Source organism: Acanthisitta chloris, unplaced genomic scaffold (assembly GCF_000695815.1).
Source record: "Acanthisitta chloris isolate BGI_N310 unplaced genomic scaffold, ASM69581v1 scaffold16739, whole genome shotgun sequence".
In the NCBI taxonomy this organism is placed as follows: Eukaryota; Metazoa; Chordata; class Aves; order Passeriformes; family Acanthisittidae; genus Acanthisitta; species Acanthisitta chloris.
Window position 1 is genome coordinate 41,423 of NW_008690993.1, and position 26,759 is coordinate 68,181.

The 26,759-nt window shown below is 39.7% G+C and overlaps 1 protein-coding gene across 1 annotated transcript in view; it reads left to right on the plus strand.

The window, feature by feature from the left end:
* STXBP4 (syntaxin binding protein 4) overlaps nucleotides 1-25,987 on the plus strand; it is a 65,707-nt gene extending 39,720 nt beyond the window's left edge. The window contains exons 21-22 of the mRNA XM_009082069.1: nucleotides 11,451-11,508; nucleotides 25,876-25,987. Of these exons, the coding sequence (XP_009080317.1) occupies nucleotides 11,451-11,508; nucleotides 25,876-25,987 (170 nt within the window). The remainder of the gene's footprint in view (nucleotides 1-11,450; nucleotides 11,509-25,875) is intronic.
* Nucleotides 25,988-26,759: the final 772 nt, after the last annotated feature.

Genomic DNA, 26,759 nt, shown 5'->3' on the forward strand with positions numbered 1-26,759 from the left:
GCAGTGATTTTCATCTGCACAACCTGAGCACTCTCATATTCTTTTCAATTACAAGATTTATTATGATAACCTAGGAGTTTTTGAGGTTGAGTAGTGATCCCTGACTCCAAAAAAAAAAAAAAAAAAAAGAGAAACTGTTGAGCTATAGTATCATCACTACTGAAACAGTAATAAGGTGCATACCTGTGCTTAAAAGCAGTGTCTGTAATGTCATCTGCACAACCTGAGCACTCTCATATTCTTTTCAATTACAAGATTTATTATGATAACCTAGGAGTTTTTGAGGTTGAGTAGTGATCCCTGACTCCAAAAAAAAAAAAAAAAAAAAGAGAAACTGTTGAGCTATAGTATCATCACTACTGAAACAGTAATAAGGTGCATACCTGTGCTTAAAAGCAGTGTCTGTAATGATACACAAATGAGTTACACCAGTGAAGCCAAATCAAGGTTGAAAATTATTAGGAAGGAAAAAAAATAGGCTAAAAAAGCTTTTGCAATTTCACCTTTGGCTGTGGTTTTGCTGTTTTGATTTGGTTTTAGTATTATCATTGGGTTACAAGTTCAGGTGCTCTCTGACAAGCCTAAAGATATATTCTAAACCCTGTGTCTTTGGCCAGAATTACTTGGGTTTGCAAGAAATACTTAGAAGGAGACAAGAGAAGAGTTTTTGGTACACAGTATAATTAAAATGTATTACTTCTGTGAACACAAGACATACAAAAATGCCTTGCAAATGGAAAGCAGAAGAAATGCCAGTGTAAATTATACAAAAGTTTAGGAAGTAACACTCAGTACTTTGTCACCAAGGAATCGGAAAAGATTTGGCTATAAAGGACCTTCAGCAATTAGGTAGTGCATCCATGTGCCTCCACAACATGAATTATGTCCATCCAGGCAGTTATTTGTCTCGCATATCCCTAGCTTCTGTAGGTTAACTATTCCCATCCTTAATTATCTTTACCATTAGAAACCTTTTTCTTTTTCTTAAGTCCTCCTCATTGCAGTTAAAGCCCATTACTACCTGTCTTGACCCCCAGAGTTATTGAAAACATCCTACTGCCTTCCCTTAGTGGCAGCTTTTAACATATTTGAAGGCCATAGAGTGTCTCCACTTTGGTTTCTGTTCCCCCAAATAAACTGGTACCAGTGAGCTGCTATTTTCCTTACACCACATGTCTCCAAGCCATTTCCTCATGCTTGTGTTTCTCTGACTTCAATTCGTCCAAGTTGTATTGAGTTCTGTAGTGTAGACCTTCCTGTGGGAGGCAAAGATGGAATAAGCTTGTTTGCTTGAATATATAGCACACCAGTTCCCAAATGGTGTTCCCTTTCCCTGACAGCCTCGTGTCACTGGGTTGCCTGAATTTGGGGGTTCCCATTCCCCCAGAACCAAGGGCTGGCTGGGAATAGCTGCTTGCTGTGTGCAGCTGATTATCCACACCTCAGGTAGCACTTTGCTGTTGTCTTTATTTAGTTGCACCCTATTTATTTCAAACATCTGATCCAGTTAGTCAACCTCTTAGAAAATTCTAATCCTGTTTCTCAATGACATTTCAAAGAAATGTCCATTTACCAATGGGTGTTAAATCCTGAATTATCCCTGAGCTTTCCTTATTTGGTCTAAATCCACGTTTTGTTGAATATGAGGAATGACATTGTTTTCACCTAACTGGTCTTACTTGTGGGTATTGTTACAGAGCCTAGGAATTAGACCCTGCCTGTTTAATTTGGTCTCTGAGAATCAGAACATTACAGTAATTATGTACAGGCAGAGAAGCAGATAAAAGGTGACACTAATAAGGACAGAATAATTTTATAGCTTGATCAAATAAGAAAATATATTTAAAGTATCAATTATGAACAAGTTGCCTGCTGATTTATTGGTGATTGAATATGCATGTTATTCCCCATGTTTCACAGCAAGGAAAACCACAATTCGGTGTCTAAACTGGTATTTTAAGGCAGTTCTTTAATGTGACCTAGATTTCAGAACTCTGTTGTTGCTGCTAGAAAAGCAAATTATTCTCCCTCCATTCACTTACCTTTAATGAGAAAAGATGAGTCAGCTTTTGAATAGGCACTGTCTGTCCTGACTTTCCAATCAAAACATTTTCATCATGAAAAACAAGTGATATTATTATATCTTAAAATGCAGATGACCTAATGAGATTAGTGCAGTCTCATTAGGATAATTTCCAGTATCTCTGAAGGAAGACTTCATTAAAGGGCAAACCTTTAGAAGTGTAGGGACTTGTTTAGTTCATACTGTGACCCTTCTATGGAAAAATTAATTGACTTTGTGCCTCTTTCCATACAAGTTGCACTTGCTCTTGGTAACTATGGAAGCTGAAGTCAAAACTCTCCAGAATCAACAATTTTGCTGGATGATAAATACTTCCTAAATTGTCTTTCTATTAATTTCTGTTCATGTAATGCTTAGAATTTTGGTATATTGATCCTTCATCATAGTATGGTGTTTTGGTATAAAGGAGGAGGAAATTCTGTAGCATGGAGATACAAGTTGGAGGAAATACACAGGTGAGATAGGAATTGAATCTTGAAGTCTCAGTCTCAGATCAGTGTCTTAAATTCAGAAAACACACAGGTTGAGACAGGAATTGAACCCTGAGGTCTCAGTCCCAAACTCAGGGCTGACATCCCTCTCTTTTGCCTTGCAAGTAGTGTTCAGATTTAGTTTTGGGGAGAGGTGGTACCTTGGTGTGTCTGTGTGTCTGCACCCCCCTCGGGGAGCACCCGTGTCATTGTTTCAGGTAACAGAACGTAAAGCAACCAGCACAGTGTGGAGCTGAACCAAAGGAGTGTGTGTGCTTTCGGCAGTTAATGCTGAGTTAATTTTCTTTGGCTTCACAACTCTGAGCCTCCCGAGAGATCTGGATGAAAGCTGACAAGGGGAGGGGGATGAGCAGACCTTTGTTGGGAACCAATGTGTGCTGAAGCTCTCAGGGCTCATCTTGTCTCAGAGGGCTGGTAGGCTCTGCTGTCAGCTCCTGCAGTTGTCACATTTTTTCACTTCTCTTCAGTAGGTAGGAGTGAGAAGCTGAGGGCTAGCAGAGTTCCTTAGACATATATGGTGCACAAGTGTGATCATTTAAATGGAAAGAAGTACAGGGAAAGATGATTGCCAAGAATGATATAGGAAGCTTTTTGAAATTATATTTGAAGGAGAATTGGCAAGAAGAAAACATAATTGCTTGGTGCTTATGAAGGAGACCTGAAGGAGGTACAAAATGGGTGTATGGCTCATATTAGATCTGTGAACTCATGGCATGAGGGATATGGATCATTAGCTGGGAATTAAGGATGGAGATTTTTTGCCTTGCATTAATGATTGCTATGGGTATTATGTGTGAGATCTTTACAGTTAAGGTAAAATCCAGTATGCTAATTGAGGCACACAGTGACTCTTTTTTCCCCTTTGGATTGATAACAAAAAAAGGAGAGGAAGCTATCCTAGTTTCTAAGAACTTTTACCATTAGTTTTCAAATATGCTTGTTTTTAAAGGCATCTCTTCCTGTAAATTAACCTCTTCTCTTCTTTATGTGTAACTGCAGGCTTTTTTGTAGCAGGCTAAAAGGATATTTAGGGTTGATGTATTTTTACAATTCTTGCTTCAAAAGGAAAAAGTCTTACTTTGGTCTGTACTTACTGTGAAATGAGCTCAGCAGAGTAGTTCTGTGTCTCTCAATTGTAGGTGGTTCATGCCAACCCCTGCGCAGTTTAACTTCATCATCAGTGCAAAAAAAGTGAGATATTACTTAGCAAGAAAGGGCCTATCATGTAATACTATTGCTTTTTAAATCTCAGACAATTTCTGCTCAATCCTAATTTTAGACAGTCATTTTAATTTGTTACCAATGAATGCTTTCTAATTAAACTTCTATTTAGCGATCACATGCGTCAGTGAGCAACGTGAGATGACAGTGATGGAGGTGGGTGGATAGCACAATAGATGGTGACAAGAGAAGTTGATCCAGTAAGGAAAGGAGGAGATGGATGAATTCTGGAAGAGAGGAATCAGGGGAGCAAGCCAGGAGGGAAACTGAGGCTAAAAGAAATGTTTTGGGGCTGGGCTATACAGTGAGTTACTCCAGGCTATTCCTAGTCACCTGGTCCTGGTGGTAAATGCAGAGCCTTGTATTTCTGGAATAGGAATATGTTATTCCAGATTCTTTTTAGGCTGATGAAAGTGATTGTCCCAGTTCAGAATAAGAACATTCTCCAGAAAGCACTTCTCTGAATTTCACCTTTCTTGTAGCCTGCGTGGCATGGTGCAGGATTCCCCAGGGAGGGACTGTTTCTCTCATTTGAGAATTAATAATGTGTTTCCTGTCTTCAACAGTTCAAGATTCATAGGTATAAACAAAATTAATCTCAGTTTAATATATGCAAATATTCCTCCAAAAGTACTTTGTAACTTGTGGTGTATTCAGTCAGCAATGGAAGTAATAATGTGTTCTTGACTCATCCCAGATAGACAGCAGCGTGTTAACAGTCAATGGTAGGAGACTTAAAAAAAAAAAAAAAACCTTGCAATTAATGCATATAAAGGAATTTTTTTAAAGTATTTTTTGGACAAGACTGAAAAAAATGTAGTGGGGAAGATGCTTTTACCATTTTTAAGACCTTAGCAAGGAGCACTCCCAGCTCTGTGATCCTCTGATACTTTATTTCTCTCGCTGTGTCACTAATTGATACTCTGTTAGTGCAGCCTTTAACACTAAAATTAAACAAAACATCTTTGAGTTGGCAAACTAAAGCAGATAGGAGCCACTAGAGGATAAGGAGCATTGTTTTTCCTTTGCAGCCTTCTCTGTGAAGAAGGTGGATTTCTGCATGCTGCAGTTTTTTGATTTTTCTGTATTGCCTCCACGTTATCCACAGATTCTTAAGCACAATAAACAAGAGAACTCAGAGGGATCAGCCACTGCATTCTTCTGTATTTTCACTGGACAGCCAGTAGCATTTTAGTAAGAAACAGTGTAGGTGAAAAATACAAAAATAATTGTCAGAAAATCAGTATGTTTTAAAAGCAAATAACAAAAGGCAGTAGATTATGCAAAATCCAGTGTTTGGTGCAACTGAGTTGCTCTGAAACTCCTCCCTGTCTCACTATCCCTCACCTTTGAGGGCTCACACTCCCCTAACCTGATGGCTAAACAAATGGATTGCACTCATGACTAAAATAGCAGTAGTATTGAGGGACACACTGCCCCATGGCACCTTGGCCTCCTCAAAATCAGTTGTTGAGCATCTGCCTATCAAATGTGTGAGATGTGGAAGGGCATTGTAAGCTGAGTGAGATACATATCAACTGTATAATGAGCATATTGAAATAAGCTTGGGGGTTTCTAGGTAAGTTACTAAATAATTACCTTTTCTTTTTTTTCTGGAAGGTGATTGCATTGCATAAAAAATAGTCATTAGGAGAACTTTGAGCTCCTTTCATGTCAGCATTTCAAGGGATGCACTCTGTCTTCAGGTTCCTGTGCACTACGAGGTGTTCCCAGTTCCACATCAGCAGCTGGTGTAGGTACTCAAATTCCAGCCTGTGCCAGTAGGTAATGTCATGGATCTGCTGCTTTACCCCTTGGCAAAAGAAGGACTGATCCAACAGCTTCTATCTGGTGAAGCAGACAGCTCAGGACATAATTTGCTGTACTCTTTCCATGCCCTTGAAAAGTCAGACTTTTTAATAGTAGTGCTATTACTACAAACTCTGGTGACTTCTGCCATCCCTGTGTAATGGGCTGGACACGTTTGTTGCCATCAGCTAAGCAGAAGGTGATGTTTTATTGCCCTTGTTAGGTGTGCTGTGCTTATTTTGTGCTTTGACTACTAACCTTCTGCACAGATCAAAATGAGCATCAGCTCGTCTGTTCACTTCTCATCTTAGTAACAGTCTGAAGTGCTTGGAACCTACAGTACCTAAAACTTTATTTCAAAGGATAAAATTAGGCTTTATTTGAAAAATACGTAGTTTGGGAGTTTTGTTGCATTTCCAATATCCATCTTCTGAAAAGGTGCAGTTCTTAAGATAATTCTTTATCCTTCTTGAATACACATAGCAGCAACCTCATTGCTCAGATGACTGTAGCTCTCACTCGTTTCTGAAGATCTTAAGTGCACACCCTGGGAAGAGTTTGTTCTAAATGTGGATTTCCTTACTTGTTAGGTAGGACAGGATATGTCTATACTAATGCCTGATCACATGTACTGTTTGAGGTCATCCTTATTTCCTTCAAGCAGTCAGTTGAATGGTCATTGTTCATATATTGCAGTTGCTGTTGTAGGCAAACTGTTTCTAATTAGCTGTACCAAGTTATTCAGGCAAGTATTAGAATAGGAGACATTTGTGACAGTTTGTAATTTCAAAATTATAAAAAAAAAAAAGACCTCGAAGTTGATCATATAATCCTTCAGCATGAGAAACAACCTATTTAATAGCTCATTCTCAATTGTAACTCGATTTGTAATTGTTTTAAGAAGAGATTGATGAGTTTGCCAACATAGATGGGTCAATATATGATGATTAATAGGCAATGGGAGAACACAAGCTCATCTTTCACCACACCCTGAATATCCAAAGTAAGGAACATATTTTTCCTGAAGCCTGGTTTCTAGGAACAAGGCTGAGGAGAGACAAACCAATCTGCCAACCGTGCTCTAAATTAGCATGAATTGCAATTGCTAGTATTTCCCAGATGTCTCCACTTGAAAACTACTTACTCCATCTTTGTTTTATTAAATTACCAACAACAAAAGGAAAGAACAATTTCTTTAAAATGGAATTTGATATGTGAAAGAAAGGAATGGAATGTCCCCTTAGCAGAGTATTATTCATGAAAGGAAACACATTTGGTTTTGGGAAGAGCAGTTGAAATGGTCTAAAGTGACACACAAGCAAATGCCAGAAGTGCATACTCATTTCTGAAAGCTGTTTTTTCTGAGCCTGAGTGTTTAGATTTCATTCACAAATAAGCAGTAAAATCCAGTATATATTACTGACAGCCTCAGAAATAAAAGAGACATTTTATGCCTGCACCACCCTGAACACACTCAACAGACGAGGCTGGATGCTGCTGCACAAATTTGTGCATTAGCTATGTAATGTTACACAAGTCACAGGGGAGTTCCTCTGCCAGTCTCCCATCATATGGTCCCTCTAGACTCCTCTTTGGGATATTCCCATATTCCAGTAGCACTCAGGTGTCCAAACCAGCTAACTTAGAACCAGCAAGTCAGACCTTCAGCTCTCCATCCTCTTTGCTTTGCTTAAATAGTTCAGAAGAGAAGAGCCAAAGGCATTTGGGATCCTAACTAACAAACTTTGCGATATTATTGAGGCCATGTGAGGAAGATTTAAGCATTGATAAGTGCTGAAATTGATGCTATTGAAAAGAGATCGGAATTCAAAACTGCATTTATCAAGTGACAAAGAAAAGATTTAGAAAATCTTGTATGTCAGAAATCCTTTTAGCAAGTAATTCCTGTTTCTGTAAAAAACCCTCATCATAGTTGAGAACCTAATATTAAATAAAAATAAATTATAAGGAGGTAAATAAAGGCTCGTTCTGAGCTAGCCCATAGTCTCTTACTTAGAAAAGATACGTATAACTGGAAAAGTCAAACTAGGTAAAAAGATACGTAAAAGATACATCTTATTTCTGTTGTTGGTCAAAGCATGGTTCATTGTGGAACAGAATACAATGTGGCTTTTGAATTCCAGATAGCTACTACATCCCTTACGCTTGATACTCACTATTAATTCCAGACGAGGTGGTTTAACGACACAGCCATGAGATGTTTACCCTAACAGGAAAGGAATTGTAGGCAGACATCCTTTTATTGCTGGATAACAGAGCTGTGGACACTGCTGGAAATGAGTTTGTGCCTCACAAAAGAGTGTTTAGGGGGAGATTAGCACCTCTTCTAGGCAGCTCTCCCTTTCCCAATCCATCAGTGGTGTTTGGAGCTGTTTGTAAGGGAGGGAGGGTTTGAGTCTGGCCTCAAGGCCAAAATAAAGCACTTAAGGACACACTTATCTTGAAGCATCTAAATAGGCCAAATCTAGATAGAATCCTAGTGCACAGTGCATTTTTGGAACAATTCTTACTCTAGTCTCTAAATCTCTCATTTCCTTTGAGTAATTCTGTCAGAAAATAAGAAAAATAGAGCAGTATTTGGACTGCAGGATTTAGTTGTGAGGGAAATAACTGCAGTTTTGAGGCAACTGAATATTCATGCTGCGGTATCTGCTTTTATTAGTTTCATCTGCTGTTCTCCACATAGCCTTTGCTTTAATATTTTAACTAACTTACTGGGGGGGGAAAAAATAACCACCCAGCTGCATTACTGCACAGTTTCTAGGGTTGATAACTGCCCAGGAAAATGAGGCTCTTTCCTAATTTCTGTATCTCCCCCTTCTTCCTTTAGGGCCGTGCTTTGATCATGCTGTGTGCAGCTGTTCTTGAAGCAGAGTACATCCACTCTGTCTTGGGAACAGCAGGCACAATCTTCTGTGTCTGTCACTTCCTACAAGTTTATCATTTGGGCTGATGCTCATCTTTCCACTTCCTACAAGCCACCAAGTCTCAGTGCTGGTGCAGTTCGTTTGTCCTGTTAACCCAAGGAAGTGATAAGGATCGATGAGCTCCACACTGTCTCAAGGATCAGGAAGATTCTGTTTGCCCTAGGGCTTCATTTCCTCTCTGCTTTATATAATGTTGACTTTGAGCAGTGGTTATCACAGCAGGCATCACACAGCCAGGGAGGAGAGCAGTCACCAGGGATACTGCCTGGCTCCTGTGAGCAGCACTGGGGTACAAACAGCAGCAAAGTGGATTCTTGTTTGTCTTTTTTTCACGTAGAATTAGAGCTGTTGCTTTTGCATTAACCCTAATTAAATGCATATATTCAGAACAAACCAGTGGTAGGTTGTGATGTATTTTGGCTGAAGTGAGCTCTCTCATGACTTGTCCTTTTGCATGCAGAGTTACTTGTGCAGCTTTACCTGTTCTTTACCTTGCAGAGGATAAACAAGCACAAATATTTGAATAGCAAGCAGTCCTGTACTTTCTGCTGAAAAGAGCTAATTTTTAAATGCTGTAAATCTGTAATTTTAAAGCTGATCTATGCAGACAACTGCAGACAAGATATATTATTTATGAAGCTTCATCAAAGACTGTAGCAGCTTGCACAAGAAATTATAAATATGTAGGAAACCTGAGGTTGCTGGAGTTTATGTAGGTTAAATCCTGTAGCTTTCAGACTGCATTTTTTACTATCTCAGCTCCTTTACCTCCCATTTACCTCAGGTGAGAGCTTAGCAGTCTTTCAAAGCAGGTCCTGGGACAGACAACAAATCTGACCCTGGAGGGTGTGAAAAAATAGAGCACGAGGAAGTAGATCAACTTATGAATGATTCATGGAGACAGCGAGTTTGAAGGAAGTGGAGATGATGTCTGGGGAAATACGATGCAAAACATGAGAGCCTCCTGGCTACCAGGGGAAATACAAGAAATAGAAGTACAAATCTGAAAGGGAAGGAAAGGACTGAAGGGAACAGCAGCGAAAAACTAGCGGAGAGAGAGTAAAAAGGCAGAAAATAAAAGCATAAAAAAACCCTACAGATGTAGGTGGAACTTTAAAGCATGAAAGAACAGATAGGATATACAGTCTAATGCATATAAAGTCAAAAAGGCAAATAAAGCTGTGGAGATATCTCCAGGGTTTCATTTCTAGGTGACAAATGTATTCAGTGTGTTTGAAAAGCATTGTCCTCCCTGGTTCAGGGAAGAGCACAGAGCATCAGTTAGCATTGCTGCCTACATACTAGTCTTCATTTAGAAGAAAAAAGAAAAGCCATCATTTTAATCAAATCATTAGTGAAAAAGTGCAGTTATCCCTGCTGAATGAAACAGGCCATGTTGGGGATCCTTGTGAGCTCTTACTCAAAACTGAGCCAATCCCTTGTCCTTTATTTTGGATATGCACATTGCATGCAGGAACTGGGAAAGGCCAAGGCAGATGGAAGCAATTGCAGGATGAATCCTATTGCTCTTTCAATCATTAGAAAATATCTATGTTGAATAAAGGTCCCATCTTGCATGGGAGAGGAAGGAAAAACTCGTGATCATGTCTAGCATATTTGTAAGTTAAAACATCCTTTTCTTTCTTCCTTCATAATGGAGCCTGAAAACTGTGACACAGTTTCTACCTGAAAGGGAAGTAGCTGTGGATTACTCTCTGAAAGGTATTTGGTGGCATATTTTGAGGAACAGGTTGTATAGATCTGTTCTAAACTGGAAATGGGAAGAAGTGTGGGATAAGTGATTAATGGGGTAGAAGTGATAGGAGACAAAATTGATCCACTGGCTTTTTCTTTTTGAAGCTGTGCTGAACAATCCTGGAGCTGTTCTACAGTTACCAGTTTGTGAGTTCTCTTCCTGAATTCTGGAGTTTTGATAGCCTTACTTGTTGCTCTTGGTACCTATGGGTGTAATTCCTTCTCAGAGGGTTTCTATCTGCTTCACTGTGCCAAGTCCTGGTTCAGTAGCTGTAATGAACTGTTCATATTGGAGAACTGAAGTTATCCCTTTCCAGATTTTGAAGAAGTAAGGACCACACTAGAGACCAAGGCATGAGGAGGGAAGAAAATGAGCCTTTTAAAAAAGAAATGTAAAAAAAAAAATTAAAAAAAAAATCTGTCTGTCTGCACTGAGGGCAGTCCTTGGTAGGAAGCAGCTTTGGGAGCTCATATGGTGCGTGCAGGCCAACACATTTTCCAAATCAAAGTTTTCAATCTAAAGCAGGCTCACAGATGGTTCTAATGAGCTGGGCTTTGAGATACACTGGGACTTGAACAAAAATAGTTTAACTCCTAAGACACTAACATTTTGCCATGACTTTCAAGTAGAACACTTCCAGAACAATTTTCTGTGCATATTGAAATTTTATATATATATTTCTAGTCTTCATAAAAAAGAGGGTTTTTTTCCTTGCACATACTGTACAGTACAGTATCACAAAAGCATTGAGCAGGACCATGTTTACACATTGACCAATGCTTCTTTCTCCAGCACTTTTCAAACCTCTCAAAAAGTTGGTTTTGATCAAATGGTAATTAAAAAGGTAAAGATTGGCTGTGAAAATTAAATTTTTGAAGCGACGTATTATAGTACCCTGCTAAAAGTCTTAGTTATCACTCTAGTAATAAAAGCATCATCGAATGGTTTATAGCTTTGTAGCACAGCAAATATTGATTGAATTGTTTTGTTTATATTATTATCTGTACAAAAATAGTAGGAATTAATTTATGGTTTTTTTATGACATGGATTGAAATGACATTCTAATTTATACCATCTCAAAACTATGTTCTCTGTGGCACTTAAGCTTTGAGAGACATCTCATTTCTTTCTCTCATCTCAGGTCTGCCTTATGGATGGGAAGAAGCTTACACAGCTGATGGAATCAAATATTTTATCAAGTGAGTAGTTCTGGGGCAAAGGAGTCAGAGCTGAAATTAAAGCACATCAAACTAAACACATTTTTTAACCTAAAATTGATGTTAAAATTATTCAAATAACAAAAGTCGTTGTATGTTTTATATACATCCTTATTGGATTCAAGTAACAAAAGTTGTTGTATGTTTTATATACATCCTTATTGCCAGCATCACTTGCTCTTTTCTGGGGTTTGTGACTTCACTGACCAGTGAGTTCTAAAGGGCTTGGTTACAAATCCAGCTGAAATTCAGTGAGAACTGTCTCTCTTAGTCCTTCAGATACCTTGAAAACTCTTGTTAGCAATGCTGAGAACTGTCCCCAGTTAGATGTTTCACTCTGTAATGAACCCAGGAGATAAAAAAAGAAATCTCCTCCCCTAAATAGTTTACAAGTGTAAATATCAATTTAAAAAATGTCCTAGTATTTTGGGGAAGTGGAAGAACTCTTAGAATTCTTTTAGATTTTTCAGGAGGCAATGCTCTGGTTTCACCTAAATCTAGTTACTGATGCTTTTTTTCTGACCTCATGTCCTGCCCTGTGTGGGAATAAGCTGTTCTGTTGCTGCAGGAGGATGAAGGAACAGGACTGAAATGATTTCATTTCTAAAATGATCCAGAGATTTCCAACTGCCTTACCATTTATTTAGAAGAAAAGTCACTGCAGACTTTACACCTCAGATGATAAATGGAGACTTACTGACTCGAGTATCACAGAACATTGGTGTTTCTTGGTGTCACTGGCAGGTTAAGTGACTTTTATTCCACTGATGATGCCACTGGAGCTACACTAGCAAAAGCCTCTCTCATATTCTGCATATATATTATTTGTTGTTCTTGATTTCTTCCCCATGAAAATTATTCCTATAGTCTCCATAGGGTTTGCTTTCTCCATTTTTTCCAGGGGTTGCCTAAGATGAAACCATTCTCTTTTTAGCTGGGTTATTAAAATTATTGGTATTACCTAATCAGACTTTCACTGGCAGGTGTTGGGGACAGACACTGCAACACTGAGCAGTCACGATGCACCCACCAAAACCAGTGCAGAGAAAGATCTCTGCATCAGGATTACCTGATTTTTTCAGAAGATATTGCAAATGTTAATTTTTCAAAGCTCTCCAGAGGTCAGAGGAAAGGTGACAAGGAGAAGGTGTTGCAATTACACAGTGTCTGAAGCCTAAAGGAAACCTCTACATTAACTTTAAAAGCAGAAATCATTTGGAGATGTGATCCTCGAGGGGAAACCAAACAAAGCACTAATTAGCTTGGGCCCTTGTTATTTGCTTTTTGCCTTTCTTTGTGTGTAAGATTTCCTTAGTGAGAATTTCTCTGAAAGACTGGGGAAAAGGTGTAGTGCAAATTCGTTATTTACAAAAAAAAGTGAAAGAAAAGATTTGTATTCTATCCAAATCCAAAATGTGGTTCATACCCTGTCAGTGTCTTACGGGTAGAGAATTGAAAGCTTTTTATGAAGTGCTTGATAAAACCCACAGGGATTTGTTGTATATTGTAGGAAATAGTTTGTTTTTAATTGTATTCTCTGATTCTTGAAGAAAAATGCCTGAAAAAGAAGCAGCTTTGTGGTGTCTGTGCCAGGAGCTTCAGGAAGTGAGTTGTCCTGTGTGCTGTTGTTTTTTTCCAGAATAGAGTGAAAATTAATTCATCTAATAGGGGTTTTTGTATTATTTCTCTAAAAGAATGAAACAAGGAGTGAAAAATATCATTCAACTCCATTCCATCTATATCATGCATCTAATTAATAGCAAGTTATTGTAGCTGCTGAAATTCTCAGATTCTTTCATACAGGTGCCAGAAAGACACTGTTTTGTAGGTGGATTTCATCTAAAAGGGCAGCAAATACATTACTTTTGTCCCAAACTCTTATAAAAGTCACATAAATCGTATTGAAGTTGATGCATTAGCTAGCCAGGAAAAGCAGGGACTTTTTTTTTTCCAGCACAGTGTTGTCCTTGCCTCACCCCGTGGTGCCTGGAGCTAGATATATTAGAGCAGACATGTTTTTTTCTGCAGAGGTTTCCAAACACACTGTATATGATCCTGCATTCCAGCTCTAATCAAAGGGTGGCTTTTCTTTTCAGACAGATGTAGGTTACTACATGAGATTTATACCAAAAAAAAAAAAATTTGTAGAAAAATAACTTAGGAAATGAAAGTGAATTAAAAGCCAATTTCATAGCAGTGGGAATAAATACAAGAGCAACTATTAAAACAGAGCACAGTTCCCTTAGGGTCTGTTTGTTGCTACAGGGAGCTGTGATAGGGCAGTTGGGAAGTTAAGCGGGGGGTGCTGGATTCTTTTCTGGGTAGTACTGTAGGTTTAGACCTGTGTAACTGGAAGCTAAGCTTGAAGACAATGTTATCTAGCAGAAATAGCAAATGAATTTTAAAATGAGAATAGAAGAAATGTCCCATTCTTGAAACACCCCTCCCTTTCTGTTTGTTTTGGGGTTTCTTCCTGTGCTTCTCACACCAGCACATCTCTTGCTGACTCAGCAGAGTGCTGGATTTGCTGAATCTGCACAGACATTTCTTTCTGAGCTCTGCACTTGGATGCTGAGCCATTGCAGATGTGACAATCAGAGGCTTATTAGCTGCAGTAGAATCTCAGCCACTCGAGGTGGTGGAAACCTCATTTGCAGAAAGCATCAGATGTTTTGCATGTTATCCCCATTTGCTGAAACTACAGATTTGAATTCAGGACTTCACATGGAAATGCTTTTTCAGGAATTTTTGCACATCTGATTGGTAATGACTCATGAATGTTCTTCCCTCCTCTTAATGTGCTCTGAGTATTGCAGGTGATAGTGCCCCAAGTTTTTCATCACTATTACTTTCTGTGGTCTGTTCCATGAAGTTCTGCCTCTCAATCGTTTTGTGGCAGGCAAGGAAAATCTGTCCATTTTATTTGCAGAGAAGTGTATGAGCTCACCTGTCATGACCAGTGGCTAAAAACTACTTCTGAGTGGAGTCACCACACTGAAGTTGTGTTTAGAGCTCTTAATGCACTTCGTTAGGATGGAATTAACTGAGCATTTCAATATCACATTATGGTAATTAATATTATTTTTAACCATTTCCTTGTTTTGTTTTCATCACTGTTTCCAAATGCCTTTGCAGAGTGTAAGCCAAGCTGTTTGCATGCTTGAAAATCCATACCTCTTACTACACTGTGTAATGTGTATGAAGTCATCTGAGAAAGTTAACTGTTTGGAGCAAGGAGCAGAGGTTGCCTAGGTCCCTTGTTTCTGACATCAGGTGGTGAAGATTTCAGGGTGAAAACCAACATTGAAAACAGCCTTTTCTAGAAGGAACTTAGCTTGAGGTGGATCTTATCAGCTGATCCTTTCCAGTAGGATTTAATCTAATTGTTTAAATAGGGATTATCAGAATAGTTGATACTTCACAGCCCTGGTACTAATGCTGTAACCTTCTTGTTCTCTTTGGCTGTGAATGTCAATCCTTTTATTCTTTTTTAGAGTCCTTTCATTCATTTTTAGCCCAGTCAAACCCATGAGGGGCTTAAGAATATTTCAACCCTAGCCCACTTCCATGTTTGCAAATAGGAAAACATGTTCTGATTCCCAAAGTGGGGCCACAGTTGAATTGATCTGGGATGTGAACATCAGTTTTCTGACTATGCAGTTAGGCTGTGAGGCTTTATAGAAGCTGCAGTGGCTTTGTTTAAATCCACAGCAGTATTACAATATGCCAAGGACAATCAAATATTATTTTAATTACCAGTTGCCTTCAGTTCCAACATGCTTTATTGGGCCATCAAGTAGCTGAGTCCATAAATCTATACATTATAAATCTAATGCAGTAAACACCCCAGAATGGAATCTTAATAGCACAGAAGCTTGAGACAGCTTGCTGTGAAATTTCCATAAATATCTCTGAAGGGGGTGTAGCAATATGAAGTGCATGAGAAATCAGAGTTTAAAAGAAGCAAACCAGCTGGCTTGTGTTACACACCAAAGTGAAACCCACTTATGTGAACAACTGACATGAATAAAACATTGACATGGGGCTGAGCAGGGAAAGCTTCATCTTGTCCAGGAACCCTCACCTTATGGCAATTTCTGTAATTACCCTTTTTATTCAGCAAATCATTTCAGGCTCAGTAAATTATTTTTGATCAACCAGGTTGCAAGGATTGGTCACAAAGTGCTGGAAGTGTGAGAAAACTACCTTTTAGACTGCTAAAACCAACATGGGTCTGTACTAGGCATTAAGGGCATGTGTGCAGGTTTCACAGAATCATAGAATTTTAAAGGGTTGGAATGGCCCTTACAGATCATCCAGTCCCAACCCCCTGCCCTGGGCAGGGACACCTCACTAGATCAGATTGCTCAAGGCTCATCCAGCCTGGCCTTGACCACTGCCGGGGTTGGGGCAGCCACAGCCTCCCTGGGCAACCTGGGACAGTGTCTCACCACCCTTAGAGTAAAAAACTTCTTCTAAGATCTAACCTAAACTTCCCCTCCTTCAGTTTGAACCCATTATCCCTTGTCCTATCGCTGCAGTTCCTAACACAGAGTCCCTTTCCAGCTACTTGTAGCCCCTTCAGATATTGAAAAGTTGCTCTGAGGTCTCCACGCAGTTTGCCATGGAATAGCAAACTGTGTAATATAAGCCTCTCTGACAGCTCAGTATGCACTGGGGAAAAAAGCAAGTTCAAGTGTCTTACTAATATAGTATAAATTAACAGTTATCAGGACAAAAATTACACAGTAGGTAAGGGATCAGCTTCATTGTGCATATAACTTTCCTCCTGCTGGACAGTAAAGGTTGAATTTGGCCCCAAATATGTTTTAAGATAACCTGGTGTGCATTAGAGAAACACAGCACTGTTTCCTCACCAATTTACATTTGGAATTTATATCCCTGTTTCTTTCATCCAGTTTGGTTAAGAAGAGTTGAGATTTTGGCCCCATTTGCTCAAAGTGACAACTGAGTGTAGCCTGATGGGATTTTCAGCAGTCCTTTGCCATTCCAAAGTCATAGAATAAAATCATAGAGAAGTCTGGATTGGAAGAGTCATTTCATTTAGGCATCTGTTGAAAAGTGAGTTGCCCAGAGCCTTGCCAAACCAAATCTGTGATATCTCCAGGATTCAATCACCTACCTGGGTACCCTCCTCCAATATTTAGTTGTTCTCACAATGAAGAATATTTTGCTAATCTAGACAGAATTTCCCCTGAAGCAACTCATGGCCATTGCTTCTTGTCTATGCTATACATCTTTGTGAGGAGAGTGGGCTGAACAAACCCAATTCCTTCAACATTTCTACATGTGCCAAGTTCTCCAACCCTCTAATCATCTTGGTGATCCTCCACTGGATCCTTTCCAGTTTTTCCATTGCTTGTCTTGAACTTGGAGGACCAGTGTGTTGTAGAGACCCCACATAAGGTAAAAAAGTTCAATATTAATTTTACTTACTAAAGTTTATATGATTAAAGCTGTTCTGTTGTAGGAAATTTAATTACTAATTTTCTAATAGAGACTTCTGTCTCAAACAGACATTTTATGTGTAAATCTCAGAAACACAAAGGGGTTAATGAGCCCTCATAAAGTATCACCTACATCCAGGTAAGTGTGTGTGCACTCACAGCTGGGAGACCTCAGGGTGGGAAAAGTTTTATAAATAAGAGAAAGGGCATTTTGTTCCCTTTTAAAGTTAGTCCTGTGGCTGGTTTTGCTCAGGTTTAGTTGAATGAGTTTACTAAGTGTTGTAACCATCATTAGAACAAAATCTCACTTTTGTTGTGTGCTCTGGCATTCAAGTCCAGCAGTGCAGATGGTGTGTACTCTGTCATTGAACTGGTAACTTCTGGGTTTGATTTTCAAACAGGAGAAACAGCCTGTGCAGCTCTGCCCTCCCTGGGAGGTGCCATGTATGCTAATTATTGGTTATATGCTGCTAGTTCAGAGTCACCCAGAACAGGATAAAACCCCATACTGGGACACTCGGTTTTTCCCCAGAAAACCCATTCTAGTTAATCTCTTCCATCCTCCCACTGTGTTCACCTTTAACATATGGCAGCTCTGTATCATGAGACTGGCACCTAAAATTAGGTAGGGCCTTGCTATTCTCCCTCCTACTCCCACCCACTCCTTGCATATGTATATGGTTTGTAAGGACCAGCTGTGAAGTTTGCCCCTGTAAACACTGTTTTTCTAGAATTTTAATAGGACTAGATTCCAAAATTCCACATTTGCTGTTATTTTCCTCGAGAACATTTATGTTAAATTTTCACAAAAGATAAGGAAAAGTTCCCCAATATTTTAAACTTGGGGGATCTTCTCCTTTAGATGTATTGAGGCCTGTGATTTTTTTTCTGCCTTATAACAAATGAGGAACAGTAGTGTTTGATGTAGGGTTATCTCTCATCAGTTTGTCTATAAATCAGAAGGTTCCCATGGAGGCATTGTGTGCTCGAGTGTGACAAAGGTGGCAATGAAAGTGCCTTCATTGGAAGGCAGAGAATTTGGTTCATGTTGAGTGGAAGCCTAAAGTCAACACTTGTGAAATACAGATGAATAAATACCACACATGATGTGTTCTAACAGATTTTGAAATCATGCCTAACACATCAGATCTCCTTGGAAAGCAAACACATCATACTTAGATATTTTGTAATGTTCTGCTTTGTTGGGTCTTGCTTGAGAAGGAACCATCATTCATTTTACTGAAAACTGGGCATTCACAGAAGCTGTTTATGATTTTACAGCTGAACTAAGAATAGCAAAGCATGTGTGATAGATGGAGAACTTCTGTAGTATAAACATTGATGTTTTGTAGCACTAGAGTTAAAGGTATCATCATAACAGGAAAATAAATCACAGTTGATTTTGCTGCATGGTAAATTGAAAAAAACAAAGTTGTTCCTTTGATCAGTGTACTCTGCACATTTCTACTGCCTTATAAAGGAAGGACCCAAACCCTAACTCACTGTGGTGTGTTCAGCTGAGTCTGTGATGCTTCATTCCAGTCCATACTGGTGTATTACCATATCCTGGTCATCTGTAGGTTATCTAAGCTCTGGTTGGAGTGACCCTTCCGAGAAGAACTCTAGTTCAATAAAGTTTAAATCACAGCAGAGCTGATCTAGAAGTAAACTTCTGTATGTTCCACTTAAGTTTCAGTCACTTCAGAGCAGCAAACTAAGAAAAACCATGATCTGCCATACTGAACATGCAGTTGAAATCCCCCTGGAGTGAATCCAGTGCCAGCTCTGCTCCCAGCTCCTGGTATAGCAGTAGGCAAGTTGGTTGCACCAAAATTAGCAGTTATCAAAATCATCATTGTAGGTGTCCCCATCTTAACTTTGATGTTTTGGGAGTAGAAATGGGTGTTTTGAGGCAGGGAGAGCTCTCTGGTTTCACCGAGTTCAAAGAAAGCTGCAATTACTTTGCACCTCTTCAAACTGGACCTTTGCTATTTTACATGTCACTCAAAAAGCAGAGGCTACATTTGAAAATATTTCCTTTTACCTGTCAAACCTCAAATCCTCCTGACTGAAAATAGGGACAGGATAGTTCTATAGTGACGAGAAGCTGCAAATATTCCAATAGAATGGCTCAGCATTAACTAAGAGCTAACTGCTGACACTGAGCTGTCTTCACCCATCAGCTCAGTGTCACTTCACACACCTTCACATGGAACCGTGGGAGCTTGGGTAGTCCTGACGTGTTTCTTTTGGCTTTTGGGAATTCAGTTTCTCTGATTTTTTCACTGAAATCATTTTGCATGACTATAAGGAAAATAATCTCAGATGTAAAACTAGGAAACTTGGCATTGGATTTTATGATAACATGAGCTTGTAATACAAGAATGTTAAGACCTTAAGCTGCTTTTGGTTGGGCAATCTTTTCTTCCTGAGAGGTTGTTTGTTTTTTAATATCAAGAACCAGAATGGAGAAACATTCTTTCAGCTGCTGCAGATACTGCACACTCTGTCCAGGTTCTGGCCTGTCACAGGAGGCAACTGTTGAAATTTCTTCTGTGAGAAAATGCAAGAAACTGACATTATCTTACTCCCTGGGTTTTGGGAGAGGCATCAGAAGCAGATCCTGGGTAACTGCACACGTTAAACCAGCACTTCTAGAGGAATAGCAGTTGGCTAATACTGGGGGAGACAAATTTCAGGTAGTGGTTTCAGACTGAAAAGTGCTTATTCTGTCCCTCAAACCTTAGGGTTTGTTCAGCCTTGGCTCAGATCCTGCTGTTATTACTGATTTAGTTTGGGCCATTTGTTTATTGTTGACAACTTCTAATGATGTAGCACACTATTTGGCTAGATAAATCTTCTTCCTGGTGATTACTGCCTTCTGAAATGGCTCATAGATTTTTCTTAGTAGACAAGTGTTTAATCGGTTTAATCAAGGAATAAATAGCAAGACTGTCTTCTGGGGTTTCACTTTATATCCCTCAATCTTTAATTAATACTCAGGCAAAATCTGTGAGCCCTGAGGGAAATACAGAAAACATTTATGTTGCCTTAGGACACAGCTCCATGAGGTGGCAAATGCTCTTGATCTTATTACAGCCAATAAAATTAAGGTCACTGCCATCTTCCAGGGCCTGCCCAGCATCTCCTGGGGTTCTGTGAGATGTTGTATGTTCCTTGTGAAATGTCTTGAAAGAGGGTAGAGGCTTCAACTGATATTAACAAAAATGGAAAAGGAAGAAAGAATGTTTAAGTTCAGGTAACCTGATGTTGATAAATACGATACAAAACCCCTTCCCAAACTGCCTTTAGGATTCATGTCTGGAAACTGTCGTCCCTAGATGCTCTCAGGATTGATTGATAGATTGCACTTACATCAATGTCACTCAGTTGTTTTATTTTGTTCTGTTTGCTTATCTGCTAAATTAAAATGCTTTAGTTATAGCTCAGAATAAGTTATTCCTTGCAGATCCTCCCAGCACTTACCCTCCAAAATAGCAAGTTTTCCATGGCTTGATTTGGTATCCCCTTATAGCATTTAACATCTGCTTTCCAACCACTGGTGTTTCCAAAGGGGATACCAAACATGACACACCATGACTGGGTCTGCAAAGCTCCAGGAGCTTCCTTCGTGGTAAACACTGGCACTGAGCAAACAGAAAGTTAATACCAAGTTTAAATTCATAAGGGCAACAGCAAAGTGTTAAAAGCACTTGCTCTTGAAAGCAGAGAAATAGTTCTGATCCCCAAAATCGTGCAATCCTCAATCACATTGGGAATGCATTCACAAAAAGTGTGAGGAGCAGCATCAGTAACTCCACATTATATTCAGTCTGATTATACAGTGATTTAGAAGCACTGTCAGGTAGAGCTGTGATGGCAACAGAATTAGCACACTTCCAGCATTTTGACCATCCAGCATACCAAATCTAAACTGCACAGTCATGTGAGGGGGCTCAGCTGTACCTGCAGCCTGCTATTGCCACGATCCCATGGTCTGCCTTCAGGAACAGCAGCTCCCTGGTGCTCCTGTAGATGCTCCATTGCCACCTGATGGCATGGGGGAGGGAAATTCTCTCTCTCCTACCAGGACATGAAGGTCTTCAAGGTGCTGGTGCAAGCTGGGACTACTGCATGTTTATCCAGCACCTGTTTGATGGTCTATTGTCTAATTATGCAATGTTTCCAAAGATGCCCAAGGAACATTGATCATGGCCCAAGACATTTGTTTTAGCAAGCGAGAGAAGCATGAGTAAAAGAGAGATGAAGGAGCTGGGTACCTTCTCTAAGGTGAGAGATTTGGGACAGTGGGTTTGAAAGAGGAAAAGGATCCTTGCCAAGCAAAGGTCTGTCCCAAGTGAAGTTTGGGAAATCAACAAGTAAGATAAGAAAGATTAGAAGTTTAGCAGAATTACTCCTATGGATTACATGGATTTAGTTGTGAGGTTTGCTCATTTAGGAGGAAGACACATACTGGGGGGGTTGTTATTTCCTATGAGCAGAGCTCTGCTTCCACCTTCCTGACTGCTCAGTTTGGTAGAGAAGCACAGGGCTCATATGAGGCCAGAATTTGGCTTTCCAAGTTCAGGTACAGCTAAATCCTTTTTGGCCCCTCATGAGCAATGGTCCCTGTTCATTAGGAGAGTTTGACTGGTTAGTTGTTTAAAGCTGCATCTTTTCTCCTGAACAGATCTCAAACAAATGAGTCTTGCCCAAGATTGCTGCTGTTAAAGCTCAGGATCCCTGGTGCTCTGGAAACATTCAGCCATGTGTTGTGAATGTTGTCCCAGGTCAAAAGGGGAAAAGAAACCCCAACTACCAAGAATGCTGCCGGACTGCTCTGTAGCTTAGCATCCTGCACTGGGACCTGCAGCCCTTGTGCTGTCTGCAAGAATTCACAACTCCCTGCTAGGCTCCAGAGTTTGGCCCTGGCTGGAGAACACAACGAAGGGTGAAAAGCATGTCTTGATAATGCTCAAAATCTAGCAAAGGTGCAGACATTTTTTCCATTAGTTTTTCTCTGAATTTTTCTTTGAGTTGTTCTTTAAACATTGTCTGAAGTTGTCATTTGAAAAGAAATAATTTCCCATGCAAAGAAGGAAGAGCCATAAGGAGGGTAATTATCATGGCATTTGAAATAATCCACTACTATTTCTTTGCCAAAACATCCCTCTGTTCTCATGTTTTGTTTTCCTAAGCTCTAAAATTTGTCCTGCAGTTTGCTAATGTTAAAAAGACAGACTAATCTGACAGATTTCCAGATCAAATGCTTCTGTTTCCTAACAATAAATTTGGCTGCCCTCCGACAGCAGTGACTTGTTTGAAAACCTGAAAATCTTTAAATATTGTTAATTGCTCTTGGAAATGTTAAATCAGACTTTTGAACAGGAACATTTGCAAGTGGAGAATGATGTGCATTTCAAATCTGTAGTGCTGGTTTTCCAAATGTTTCTTTGATAGCCAAACCAGTTGCATCAATTAAGCAAAACCTAGAGGTAGGTCTGGACTCCCTCTCACTTTTGTTGCTGGCCCTAACACACAAATCAGAGAGGATGTATTTCTAATACAAGAATGTTCTGCAAACCAGTAAATCTGGGATTATCTCTTCGGACTGATTATGTCAAAGCTCTTTAGCCACAGCACTTTTGGAGAGCTAAAAATAAATAGCAGCAGGGTTTATACATTTATTCTCTGCCTAAATAATCTGTGCGTATTGTGTGTGTCTGTCTACAATGTGAGACATGGTATCTGGACTTAATGTTTATTTATAAGAGCTCTTTTCCTAGTAAGGATTTTGGCAAAGGGTTTAAAACAAACTGTCCTAGGAGAATCGTTCATGGAAGAAAGTCTAGTGCAAGTTGAAAGGAACTGAGTTCAAATCAGAAGCATTTACAGCAGCAGATTGACATTAGAGCAGAATTTGGCCCTGTATGTTTTGAAAATGAGTGAAAACTACTTCCCTTCTTCCTTACCAGTGATGGAACAATGTTATGCCATTGAATATAGAGGGTTGTAATCCTGATTTCAGTGCCACAATTCTGCACCATTAGGAGATCTGGAGAATTTTTTACATTTAGTTTGTATGAGAACAAACTGAAGTCCTTGCAGCAGTTAGCAGGAACTTAGGCAATGCTGCCATTTGCCTCCTGGCCATAAAGTATGTAGGAGGGAAATCTCCTGAAGAATAAACACTTAACAAAAAATTTTTCAGTTGGTTACATCAAAGAGCTGGGAATGCCTTTCCATGTAACTCTTCTACTCCTGTGCAGTTTCTCCCTTTTCACAGGGTTGATGCCACATGCTCATGAGAAAATGGAGCTAAGGATTTGGGTACACAGCAGGTCAGGTACACAGCAGGTCATGGAAGTCAAACGAGAAGAAAACAAATTTAAAAATCATTTTGTTCTTATTTAAATTCAGTAATGGATTGTTGAGAAATGGCTTGATAAAAGCAGGCAATATAAACACTTAAAATAGTACTGGAGGCAATAAATCTTGCATTGGCAGAGCTGGAATGGATGGAATCCAGTTCATTCAGCTCCCTTTATTCTGCAGGTATTGGACAGAGTTCTGTGTTGTTATACCAATAAATGAAATCACATGCTGGGACTTCAATTTAGAGCACTATCCTCAGTATTAAGCCTTATTGTCTGAATATTTTAATTGGGCAACAAAAAGGCATTTCCTGACCTTATGGAAAACATTGCAGAAAAACACAGCAAACTATTTTCCTTTGTGTATTTACAAATATGAATTTATCCATAATATAAATATGAATCCCTACGTTTCCCTGTGTTGGGGAGTAATGGGAATGATGTTCCTGATTAGACAGACTTTACTCACAAGTCTCATAAAACACTGTAAAAGGAGTCCCTTCATGTTCTTCATGTTGGCTGTCTTCTGACTCTCTCAAGGTACACACTGCAAACTTTGGCAAGTTGCTTTCATTCCTGGTAGAAATGGTGCATTTACTTTCTTAGAACGAAACCATTACTGTGCCTGAGGTTGGTCAGTGTCTACTGCAGTGTATTTGCTGTAGGAACTCCAGTAAAACCCATTTTTGTAACGTGCTCATGAAGGGAGTCCCTCCAATGCATAGGAACTCCAGTAAAGCCCATTTTTGTAATGTGCTCATGAAGGGAGTCCCTCCAATGCTGCACTCACCAAAAGAGCACTTCTGCTTTGGTCTTACACATAACTGGAGCTTTTGAGTGTGATTTTTTTTTGTTTGGTCAAGAATAAGAACTAAGGATATGACCTTTACATTCCACATTTTGTTTTCCTTGTTTGGTCCTTACTCAGGGATTGCTTCAACTGAAGCAGTGCCTAAATTCACAGGTGACTTGTTCAGAGACAGGTTCATTTATTCCTGCAGCTCAAGCTGTGATTTACATTAGCATCACATTCACCTCTTGGTGAACAGCATCATCCTCATCATATCCCACTGAGTCTGAGCACAGTGTACTCAAATGAAAGGTGTGAATACAAGGTAGGATCATAGCATGATCATGTTGACTGGAATAGTGATCTCCAAACCCATAACTCAGTGTAGTAGAACATTGACTCAAATTCCTACTTTTACATATTTTTTTCCATAATCAGATATTCAGGAGAGTGTTCTTAAAGACAGAAAGGCAAAACCTGTTTCCACTTGGAAAAGTAAATCTAGAGTAGTTCCCTCATGGCACCACCAATGCACCTGCAAGGTGAGAACAGACATGGATTTTAGGGCCACTGGATGCTAGAGCATGTGAGAAGACTTATTTAGCCTTTGCACTGTATATTGCACATACAATATTTTTCAGCTAGTTCTTGTAATGAACTTCTATTACAAAATTAATCTTTGCACTGAGTTGACTATAAAAACTGTGAATTTATTAGCAAGATGGGGTTTTTTTTTAGTGAAAAGAAGCTATTTCCTTTCCCAAGAACACATTATTCCAGAAGGGAGAAGAGGCAGTGTCTTGCCCACACACAGTATGGCTCTCATACACACCACCAATCACAAGGTGTGCAGTGTTCTCACCCTCAAGCACTAAACCCATTCCCTGGATCTGTCCTTACCAAGTCTTGGTCAGGCTCTTTCCATTCACACTGAAGCTTTCCAAAAACTGTAAAGCAATTTAGCCTGTATGTCAAATGTAAGATTTAAGGCTAAAAAGCAGCGCTGACACTTTTTTGTTACATGTGTAAAGGCTGTGGAAGCATGTCCAGAATTTGGTCTAGAGGACATGTAAACAATGTCATTTATTGGGATTTATTCACCTTTTTGGCCTTTTTCTGAAGGAAGAGGAATAACTTAATCATGCTAGAATATTAATCATAGAATCCCAGAATGGTTTGGGTTGGAAGGGACCTTAAAGATCATCCCCTTCCAACCCCTGCCGTGAGCAGGAACACCTTCCACTAGACCAGGTTGCTCCAAGCCCCATCCAGCCTGGTCTTGAACACTGCCAGGGTTCTTGTTCAAAAATGTTGAGCATATTTCTATGGTGTAATTCCACATTTGCTCAGCTTCCTCTAGACCACCATGCCTCAACTGGTGTGATGGCCATGTAATACTTTGTGGGCTCGTTGGGAGTTTCACAAGACTCTCGAGCCTGGGCTGAACACCATTGTTGGGTCAGTTGTCTACAGCTCCAGTAATTACCAGGAAACATCCTCAGTCTCTATCAGGAGCCTTATACAAAAGCCTTGTCTCTATTGTACTGAGACTGCACATTTTGTTTGTAAAACTCTCACAGTTAGCAAGAAAAACGACAATTCTGTGTTTGAAAGTGTCGTAATCACCATTACAACTCCAGACTCCAACTGGTATTTCTGGGTTTGAGATTGGTAAGCCTCTTTTGGGTTGCTAATAGCATTTCTTGTTTCTTTTTAGCCATGTGACACAGACAACATCCTGGATCCATCCCGTCACAAGTGCACTAAGCTTGCTGTGCTCCGAGGACGACGACGACGGAATGAGAGACCTTCCTGGGCCCAAGAGCTGAGGACAGCTGTGACACAGAGTAGTGTGTCTGGTTTCAGTACATTAGTGAGAAGATGCACAGGTTTTAACCTACGTACTTTCTAGCGTAATGTAGTAGTACCTGGTGACGTTTCTCCCCTTCAAGCCAGAGGAAGTTCTGCCATTTTTGAGGTGGGTTTGTTGATGGGTGCCACAAAGGGTGCAAGGTGCCACAGGAGTCCTTAGTCTGTCCCAGTTCAGTGTGCAAGGATCAGTCTCACCTTAGGGCCCGCTCCAGTCTTTTCATGACTTCCCCACTGATATAATTTCATTGACCTAAAGTGAAATTTTCACAGCTTTGAACAACATGAGCGTTAAGATGGGACCATTGGTGGTAGATTCCAGCTGATGGCTGACTGGGAGATGCAGAGAGAGGTGTGGGTTTTGAGCCAGTGTTAGTGAGTATAATGTAGATTACTTTAACTACTGAAAATTTTTATTTTTATGGAAGAAATCTGCAGTGTAGTTTTGCTAATAGGAATTTAGCATTTTATTACAAGTATTGGAGCCCTATGACTTTCAAAACAAATACTCAGATTGGTTGCTGAGCTTCAGAAAAATGGTAAGTTGTCAAGTAAAAGGAAAGGTTTGGTAGAGGACACCATCCTCTGTCAACAATATGAGGCAAGAATGAAAATTATTCTACTTTTGTACTCTGCTAAACCGATACATACACACATCAAATACTTCAGTGGAAGCTGTGAAGTTTCAAGTACAATGAAACCTGTGAAACCACCTCCAGGATCAGCAGAAAT